Source organism: Eptesicus fuscus, chromosome 21 (genome assembly GCF_027574615.1).
Source record: "Eptesicus fuscus isolate TK198812 chromosome 21, DD_ASM_mEF_20220401, whole genome shotgun sequence".
Classification (NCBI taxonomy): domain Eukaryota; kingdom Metazoa; phylum Chordata; class Mammalia; order Chiroptera; family Vespertilionidae; genus Eptesicus; species Eptesicus fuscus.
This window is the reverse complement of record NC_072493.1, coordinates 22045396-22055633: the sequence shown is the minus strand read 5'-3', so window position 1 is coordinate 22055633 and position 10238 is coordinate 22045396. Positions and strand designations below refer to the sequence as shown.

General features: G+C 56.3%; 1 protein-coding gene across 1 annotated transcript; it reads right to left on the bottom strand.

The window, feature by feature from the left end:
* Window positions 1–513: 513 nt before the first annotated feature.
* On the bottom strand, window positions 514–3168 carry CEBPA (CCAAT enhancer binding protein alpha). The gene has a single exon (XM_054710902.1). The coding sequence runs from the start codon at window positions 3031–3033 to the stop codon at window positions 1951–1953; it is 1083 nt and encodes a 360-aa protein (XP_054566877.1). The 5' UTR covers window positions 3034–3168; the 3' UTR covers window positions 514–1950.
* Between the last annotated feature and the right edge of the window lie 7070 nt (window positions 3169–10238).

Below are 10238 nucleotides of genomic sequence, written 5' to 3'. Positions count from 1 at the left end.
GCCTCTCCCTGCCCACCCAGGGTCCTGCTGTGGCAAAGGCAGGTGTGGGCGAGGCTGCTCCAGAGCTGGAGGTGTGCGTGTTTGGAAGTGAGTGTGGCCGAAGGGCCCCTGGAGCCTGAAGCTTCGGCACAAGGCCTGCCCGAGCCCCAAAGAGGCTGCGGCAACTTCAGGCAGGGGGCTCCCTCTCCGAGTCTCTCTTCTTCCCAAGGGCCATGAGAGGCCACACCAAGGTCCCATGAGCCCCCTGCCCCCCCCCCCCCAAAACAGTCTCCGACCAGGAGATGCTCTTCAGGCTCTGGCATGCTCCGCTTGGAGCCTTGTCCTCTTTCTGCCGTTTATTTGCCTTGGTTGGGAGAAGTCACCCCTTTCATGCACAGAGGGGCTCAGGATGGGTACAGAGTGAATGGGAGTCAGGATCTCAGCCAGAACATACGCTGTGATTATTTACAAATGTGACCTGGCCCACAGAAAACCGTGGAAGCAGCTTTCTGGTTTGAAAAAACACGACCAACATTTACTTTGATATGTTTATATTATAGATATAACACATAAAACATCTAGCATGAAACTCTACGTTCTCCTCAGAAGAAGAGAACCCAGCTGTCCTCCTCTGCTCCCAAGCCCGCGATCTGTGTGCTGGCTGGAGGCCGCCTCCCTTCCCAGACCCGGAGCCAGGCCTCTGCGCGGGACAAGCCTGTGGGCAGCTTGGGGCCAGAGGGGACCGAGGTCCACAGCCACCGCCCCCCCCCCCTCAGGGCAAGCTGAGGGGAAAGGGGAAGCCCATCTTGCCTCTTTGGTTCCTCCGGGAGCAAAAGCAATCCCAAAGCCAAAAGGAAAGAGAGCCGCAGACCCTCCCTGCAGCTGCTGACGAAGAGTCTCATTTTGGCAAGTATCTGAGCAAAACCAAAACAAAACAAAAACCAAAGAAAATGGTGGTTTAGCATAGACATGCACATTCACATTGCACAAGGCACCACTGGGACACAGAGAGGCCAGATACAAATGTTGATATCGGCTGATAAAGCAAAATATTTGGAAAGCTTCTCATAACTCGGGTCCCTCTGGGATGGGCGGACTGTGCTTCATGTTTGTATGGCAATGCTGGCAACATACAGTACAGACACGGTTGATGGTCCCAGAGTCCCTTTCACCCCTCTCCCAACCCCCGGACCAGACCTGTAGGCTCCCTTCTTCCACCAGGCCACCACTCCCATGTACATATGTCCTTATAGCCAATCCACGCCTCGCTTTCTGGTCTGACTGGGGGTGAGGTCTCCCACTGGTCACATGGGGACTCCCATTCAGGGAGTTCTGCCCTGGAAGCCCCGTCTGTTGTAGGCTGGGAGGTTAGAGACGAGGAACTAGGGACCCCCCCCACCTTCATGTAGAACTAGGGGAACAGCCTTAGGTTCACAAAGCCCAGATCCCCGTTTCCTCCTCTCCAAGGACAAGGAGCTGAGGAGCAGCTGGGACTGGCTTATAGGATCTCTGCTCCCCGAACCTTCCTCCAGCCGGAAGCCTGCACCCCTCCTCTCTCACGGGGGGCCTGCTGCAGCCTTGCAGCCTTGGGACCACGGCAGGAACCCTCAAAATAAAATGACAAGGCACATATTCGCTCCCCCTACTTGGTAGGAATCAGAGCAGTGAGTTTGCATTTCCAAGGCACAAGGTTATTCCTTAATACTAGAGTTGCCAGGCTCCCGGCTTGGCCCCGGGGGAACTTCTCTCTTACAGGGAGAAACTACTGCCTGACCCTTTATCTTAGACGCACCGTGTCCCGCGCGCAGAAGAAGGCAAGGGGCACGCGCGACAGTCCAGGCTTTCAGGCGGCATCGGAATCTCCTAGTCCTGGCCTGCGTGGCTTGGGCAGTCTTGAGATCCGGAGACCCGAAACTATTCCCTGGGTCCCAGCCGGGGGGTCGGCCCAGGGCGGTCCCGCCGTGGCGCGCCTCACGCGCAGTTGCCCATGGCCTTGACCAAGGAGCTCTCGGGCAGCTGGCGGAAGATGCCCCGCAGAGTGTCGAGTTCGCGGCTCAGTTGTTCCACCCGCTTGCGCAGGCGGTCATTGTCACTGGTCAGCTCCAGCACCTTCTGCTGCGTCTCCACGTTGCGCTGCTTGGCCTTGTCCCGGCTCTTGCGCACCGCGATGTTGTTGCGCTCCCGCCGCACCCGGTACTCGTTGCTGTTCTTGTCCACCGACTTCTTGGCTTTGCCCGCGCCGCCTCCGCCGCCGCCGCCGCCGCCGCCCGCGCGGATATCTGGGTGCGCAGCGGCCAGCCCTTTGAGCGCGCCGCCGGGGCCCGGCAGGCCAGCGGCGCCGAGCGCGGGCGCTGGGTGCGGGCTGGGCACGGGCGTGGGCGGCGGCGTGGGGTGGCCGGGCTGCAGGTGCATGGTGGTCTGGCCGCAGTGCGCGATCTGGAACTGCAGGTGCGGGGCAGCCAGGGGCGCGGGGGGCGGGTGCGGGTGCGGTGGCGGCGGCGGCGGCGGTTGGTAGGGGAAGAGGCCGGCCAGTGCCAGCTGCTTCGCCTCGTCCTCCTCGCGCGGCTCCTGCTTGATCACTAGCGGCCGCAGTGCCGGCGCCCCGACGCGCTCGTACAGGGGCTCCAGCCTGCCGTCCAGATAGCCGGCGGCCGAGCAGCCGTAGCTGGGAGGGGGGCCGTGCGTCCCCCCGGGCATAACAGCGCCTCCGGGTCCCACCAGGGCGCCCGGGTAGTCAAAGTCGCTGCCTCCGCCGCCTCCCACCGGGGCCGCGGCCGCCTTGGCCTTCTCCTGCTGCCGGCTGTGCTGGAACAGGTCGGCCAGGAACTCGTCGTTGAAGGCGGCCGGGTCGATGTAGGCGCTGATGTCGATGGACGTCTCGTGTTCGCAGATGCCGCCCAGCGGCTCCTGGGCGGCAGGTGGGGCGGGGGGCTGCGCGGGGCCCGCGCCCCGGAGGAAGCCGAAGGCGGCGCTGCTGGGCGCGTGCTGGGGGCTCTGGAGGTGGCTGCTCATCGGGGTCCGCGGCTCCGCCTCGTAGAAGTCGGCCGACTCCATGGGGGAGCTAGAGTCCTCCCGGCATGGCGAGCCTCGGCGGCCTCCAGGCGGCGCGGGGCACCAATGCTGCCGCAGCCCACCGGGAGCCCCTACTTGCTTGCGCCCGCGCAGCTCCGGGTCGCGAATGGCCAGGCCCGCGCGGGGTCCCGCATTTATATCGGGGCAGCTGTCGCCCTCTAGTGTCCGACTATCGGCGACGACGAGCGGCGCCTCCTGGGTCTTAGGGCCTGCCTGCAGGGGAAGGCGGTGAGTGGGGCTGGAGTGCTGCGCCCCGGCGGGAGAGGCCGCCACGCAACGCCCACTGGCCCCTGAGCCGCGAGCAGAACCGTGACCCGCACGCGGTGCTCCACCCTCGGCCGAGTTGTCGCCCCCCCACTCACACGTGGTCGGTGGCGGGCCCCCCCTTCTCTAGCCTCCCCAAGACACCCACTTCCAGCTCAGGGCCGGGATTCCAGCAGCACCCAGCCGCCGCGCACGGGGTTGGCGGAGTGCAAGTCTCGGTCTCCGAGCTACCGTGGCGCCGGCTGGCTTTAAAAGCGAGAACCAGTCTTGTCCGGGATCGGGGTTTCTGGAAGGCGGCGGCGTGGAGAAGGAGCCGGGGTGGGGGTGGGGGTGGGGGTGGGAGGCAGTTTTGAAGATACGGCCCGGCGCACACCACCGCGTGGAGAGGCCCGGAGCGCGGTGATTTAGCGTCTTTATCTCTGATCGCCAGGCGACCCCACCGATTCCGTGTGGAAGGACCTCTCCCCCCCGCGCTGCCTCTGGCAGTACTTGGGGTTTCACGGGCTCCGCAGGGCCGGGCACTAGGACCCCGCGGGGAGCAGAGGGAAGGGGAGGCGGCCGCGGCCGGGGAGCCTGATGGACTTGTCCGGTCTGACCGCCTGGGCTGGAAAACTTTTTCTTTTTAATTATTTCTCCTAGCCGGAGCGCTGGGGTTGCTGAGCGCGCGGGGCTGGCTCGGCTACCCCGTGCGGGGCCGCCAATTTGTTCCTGGACGACGGGCGGAGCTGGATTCCGGGGGCTGGGGTACCGGGACGAGGGGGAGCGCTCTGAAAGGGGAGGCGAACTTGCCTCCAGAACGGGGTCCCCGGAGCGGGCTGGCTGTCAACGGGGTTGGAATCCGTCGACTTCTCTCCAAATCCCTACTCAGGTGGGCTCCAAGGCGGCAGCAGAGGTGTCGAGGGAGCACCTCCTGGGAGAACCTGGCTGGGTGGTTTGCAGGGCGCTGAGTTCCCCGAAATCCTGGGGAGCAAGGCGGCCAGGGCAGCTGCCCTCTGGGCGCTGCGCCACCTCCGCCCTCACTGCTGCCGGCTGAAGGGGCTTTAGGCTGCGCGCCTCCCCAGCCACGTGGAGCCTCGCGCATTCTGTGTGGGGATCGTGGGGACCGGAGGGCTCGCAGGGGGCCTCGTGGGGCCGAAAGTCTCTCCTGCCACTACCGCCCCCTCTCCTCCCACCCTTTCGACTTCGCGCTCTCAGGTCGGATGCTGCTTGGGCGTCCTGCCTGAGAAGTGCCCGCCTGGGCTTTCCAGACCCTCTCCCAGACAGCGGCCTTCCAGGCTTGGCCAGGCGCCACGGCCCTCCCAGGAGCCCTCAGGGCCAGCTCCAAACACACGGCCTGGTTTCCACTGTGGTCACAGTAAAGAAGCAATTTGTGCTTTAATCAAGTTCCTATTCAACATATTTTCAGTGATTAATGACCCAACTGCTTCATTTTTTTCAGCCCAGACCTCAGACACAAAACATTTTTAGCTTGATATTTTTGGACAGGGAGTAAAACTAGATACATCAAATACGTAACCTATGGGAGCCGGGGAGCGGCTCTCTTGGCCAGATGCAGGGCCCATGTATACACCCAGCACCTGTGGAGCGTGCAGGGAAACCCGGAGTGGGGTTTTCAGTTTTTTTCCGCATTGCTAGGAATAATGGCAGTCCCAGGGGAGGAGCAAAGAAAAGGCTCCTGGAAGTCTCCTGTTCCCAGCGTCTACACCTGGTTTCCTGCCGGGGTTACAGCAGGCGTGTCTCCTCTTAGGATGGGAGGAAACCTCAGAGGCTCCCGGGGCTGGGGGAGCATTGGAAGCCGGCCTTGTGAATGGGGTGTGTGTGGGTGAAAGAGGCACCCAAGGGGGCCCACACCCAGGGTCACAGGTCCTTCCACAGCAGAACCAGAATTCTCCCCGCAAGGCCAGCTCTGAGCAAGGTGCTTAGTGCCCAGAGAGGAGTGAGAACCGGCCTCTGCCCTCTCACTCTGCTGGGAGAGAAGGGCCTCCTCGCAGAGCAGGTGTCACCGAAAGAGCAGGAATGGGCCTGGGCAGAGGGATGTCATCCATGAACTCACCCAAGGTCTGTGAGGAGACTCACGTGGGGATGAAGGACGGATGTACTGTGTGACTGACAATGGGACACCCTGCCCTGGTGAATGTGGGCTTTGGAGGAGGTCTCAACGAATTTTGTTTGGGGAGGTGCTATGGGCTAAACTGTGTGGCCTCCCCCCCCCATTCATATGTTGAAGTCCTAACCCCCCAATGCGATTGTATCCAGAGACAGTTTTTTGTTAACGAGGTAATTAAGGTTAAATGAGGTCGGTCATAAGGGTGGTGTCCTAATCTGATAGGATTGGTAGCCTTTCGAGGAGAAGAGAGGGAGAGCTCCCCCCCCCCCCCCCGCCCCCGCCTGCCCTGCCCCGAGGGCACATGCACTGGCACCGCGTGAGGACCCAGGGAGAAGGCGGTGCCTGCAGCTCAGAGAACAGAGCCCTCACCGAAACCCAACCGTCCTGGCACATGGACCTCACACTTCCAGCCTCCAGAACTGTGAGAAAATTAATGTCTGTTATTTAAGCCACCCAGCTTGTGGTATCTTGTTATGGCGGCCTGAGCTGACGACTAAGGAGGTCAGGGAGGGCTTCCTATAACAGTGGACCTTTGAGCTGCACTTCGAAGGATGAACAGGAATTAGCCAGAAGGATAGGTGGACAGAACGGCAGGTGCAAAGGTGGAGAGGCCCTGAGTGCATGGCATGTTCTGGTAACAAAGGACAAGATGTTTGCCCGGCTGGAGTGCAGGGATCACCAGGGAGGGGCCTAGATAAGGCTGTAGCCAAAGATGGAGCTGGGTCTGTGGCCAAGGCCACTCCACGTGAGGGGGAGAACCTATCTCACAGGCTTTTGCCGACCAGCTTTTAGCCGGGGAGCACTGTGATCCGCCCCTTGGGCTACCCCCCACCAGAAGGTTCCTCAGTCAGGTGGGTGTGGATTCCCAGCACAGGGCTCCGATACTGCCCACACCGAAAATTGCCCCCCTCCCCTCCCATCGCCTCTTGGACCAGGGGTGTGCACACTGCCAAGTGCCTGGTAACATGACCCATGTAGGCCCAGGCAGCTGCCTCAGGGTTGTTTGAGCAGGAAATTCCTTGTCCTTATAAGCTCCTCACTCCAAGGGAAGGGAGGAGCCAGAGGAAGGCATGAAGGGGGTCCTCTCATGTGGGGGCCCCTGAGTCTAAGGGTGGTATGGGGGTCTGCCGGGCAGGGTCTCAGTGCCCTGGCAGGGCCAGCTCTCATTCAGTGCAAGCAGGAGAACAGTGACACCACTGCTTCCGGCCTTGTCTGGGGGCCCATGGCCCGGCTTCTTTTGGAGGAAGTGCCAGCAATAATTCCAAACCTGTATCCCCAATTCATCCCTTCTCTCCATCTCTCCACAGATATCCTGGTTCCAGCCACCATGCTCTCTCGCCTGGACCATTGCAGCAGCCTCTAACTAGTGTCCCTGCTGTCCTCCTTGCCTCCCCCCTCCCCCAAGCATGCTCCACAAAGCAGCCTGAGTTACCCGTTGAACATGTGCTGGGATCATGTCACTCACCTACTTCAACTTCCTGTGACCTCCCACTGCAAGTGGAAGAAGACCGGTGATGTCTCAACCTGGCCACAAGGCCTGCATAATTTGGCCCTCACCTCTTCTTACTCCTCAGACTCCTTTTGGCTCCCAACTATGCTCTTTGCAGAGCCTGGTGTCTCCCAGCCTCCCGGGTGCTTCACTTTGCTGTGCTGGCTCCCCGGAATGTTCTTCCGAAATGTTGGCACGACTCCTTCTTCCTGTCATTTGAGTCTCCCCTTCTTGAAGAGGTTCCTCTCAGGTATGAATTGCACACTAGCCACCCCTCCCCCACTCCTTAGGCCATTGTGTGTCTTATTTTCCTCATAGCACTCTCTGGAAAATGGTCTTGTTTACTTATTTAACTTGTTCCCTGATGTTTCCCACACCAGAATGCCAGCTCCACAGACAGGACCTTGTCTGTCCTGTTCCGCCTATTTCCAGAGCTAGAACAGGCCTTGGCATCTGGTAGAGCCTCAAATATTTGTTGACTGGACAGGAATGGATTCTATTCAAGAAAACCCTTACCCGGCCGTCCTCCCAGAACTCCGCTTCTTCCCAAGCCTCGGAGGGCTGCTCAAGGGTGGCCCCAAAGGATGCTGGGGAAGACCCAACCCCCTGGGCGTCAGGAGCCTCCTGAAGCCGTGCCTGGCAATACTGCCAGGGCCTGGAGGGGTCTAGGCAGTGCCCCCTGGGTAACTGGAAAGAAGCCCCACGGGCAGATGCAGACCCCTGGGGCTTGGCTGAGCAGAAAGTGCCTTTGTCAGGAGGAAACGGGCCTCTTTCTCTCAGCCAGGACACAAGGCTAGGTGAGTGGAGGCCTCCTGAACGGGGCTGGTTTGTGTAGGCGACAACTTCTCAGCCAGACAAGACAGCCCCGAACCCCCTCCCCCGCAACCCCATTTTGGCTCCAGAGCATCCATATCTATAGGGCACCGCTGGGAGGGTGCCCAGGAGAGCAAGACTTAGTCCTTGGACGTGAAACATCAGATCCACCTGGGAGGACCGGCCTGCCTCCTGCAGGCTCACGTGGGAGGCAGTGGCCGCCCCAGCATGCAGACCTCACAACCCTACTGCTCAGGAGGTGGGGCCGGGCTCCAGGAGCCCACTTTTGTGCACCAGCCATTTTGACCCCCTTCCTTCTCTTGGCGGAGTCCAAGGATTTATGCCTCAAGGTGCATCTTAAAAAAAGCAACAAACAAATAAAACTTAAAGAAGGCAAGAAACCAAATTGAAAAGCAAAGCAAGAGTCTTTGGGTGCGGGCTCATAGAGGGCTCCGTGCTAGCCCTCTTCCCTTGTGAGTGTACTGTTCCCGGTCCCATGCCCACCACACGGTGTGTAAACCGCCCCCTGAGTGCAGACACTGAAGCTACGGGAGAAACAAGCTGTCCACGGCGGGCTGCCTCTGTTTCCAGACTCCCTATCCATTCCGCCTGTTGGATGCCTCCCAAAGGAAGCTAATGTCAGGTCCCGCTCTGGTCTGTGCTAATAGACGGTCAGCTTATGGAGTTAACAAACAGAATTGTTAGTGTACCATTCTTGACTTCCAGGATAAAGCCTTAATGGGGGGAGGAGGGGAAAGCAACTTGCAGAACAACATGTAGCTCCCACTTTTTGAAGAACCGATTTTTAAAATCTGTATTATGGGTGTATAGAAGAAAGTTAGGAGGAATACACAGCGAACTGTGAACAACGGTGCTGCCCTGGTAGGAAGGCAGAAAACGTGCACTTTAAATGTATACACTTATGTATATTGCATTTTCCTTTTTAATCCTCACCCGAGGATATGTTTTTATTGATTTTAAGAGAGAGAGGAAGGGAGAGAGAAACAGCTATCGGCTGCCTCCTGCATGTGCCCTGACGGGATCAAACCCAAAACCTAGGTATGTGCCCTGACCAGGAATTGAACCCATAACCTTTGGTGTACGGGACAAGGCTCCAACCAGTTGAGCACCTGGCTAGGGCGTATATTGGACTTTTTAAACAGACAAGTATGTGTTTATTACTTTTATAGCTTTATAAACTATAAAAATATTTTAAATCACATTAAATTTATAGTTTTATAATTTTATAAACTATAAAATGCTTTAAAGTCACCTTAATGTACTCTACAAATATATAATGTTACAATGGATTCAATAGATTTGTAAATAATTTCAAAATACTTTTTAATGACCATATTTTTTAAATTAAAAAATCTGGAAACATGGCCTAAGAATGAATTGTTTTCTGATTTGTGAATTTGAATTTGCTCATATGGGAACCATACCTAGTTATAGACACTAAATCACATTCTGTTCTACAGATAAGTCATCTTTATTTTAAATGAGAAAAGCTCATTTATTTGTATATAAAGAACTACAAATCAATGTGAAAAAATCATAATCCAAAAGAAAGTGGGTGTACACAGTTCATTTTTAAAAATAGTAAATGCAAATGATTTTACACATGTTTAAAAGTGCTAAGACTCTGAATAAAATATATACAAATTAAAACTAAACTGTCTGACAGGTCAAGATGAAAACCTTTCATAATGTGCTGTCCTGATAAATAGGTACAGCAAACAGGTAGGGATATACACTGAGTGGCCAGATTATTATGATCTCTGAATGCATAATAATCTGGCCACTCAGTGCATATCCTATATAATAAAAGGCTAATATGCAAATTGTCCCCTCGACCAGGAATTTGACCAGCAGGCAGGCCAGCAAACCGCCCATGTCCCCTCCCCTTGGCCAGGCTGGCCGAACCCCATCCATGCACGAATTCATGCACTGGGCCTCTAATATATATATACACACACTGAGTGGCCACATTATTATGCCAGAGATCATAATAATCTGGCCACTCAATGTATACTGAAGCATCCTCTTTGGAGAGCATTTTAGCAATACCTGTCTAATTTAAAAGTGGATTTGCCTTTCACCAGAAATTCCATTTATAGAAATTTAATCCCAGAAGCTCTCATATGTACATGAAGGGGTCCATACAAGGATATTGACCAAAACATTATTTATAATTGCAAAAGACTGGAAACAATAGAATGTCTGTCTATTAATAGAAGACTGGCTAAATAACCATGAGATAGCTGGTTAATAATCCTTTGTGTTTCTGTTAAACAGGAGGAGGAAAATCTGCGTGAACACATTTGAAAAGAGCTCTGATATATATGTGCACACATACACACATATATACAGTGCAGAGCACTTTTCCATTTTTGTAACAAGGGGGAGACTCTACCTACATGCTTGTCTCTGCCTAGAACATCTCAGAGGGACACATAAACAGGGAAACTAGAGGACTTGCAAATGGGTCAGAAAATGTTATCATAGCCCTGG

Coding starts and splice junctions, on each gene's coding strand:
- CEBPA (XM_054710902.1), bottom strand. CDS start 3,033: ATGGAGTCGGCCGACTTCTACGAGGCGGAGCCGCGGACCCCGATGAGC.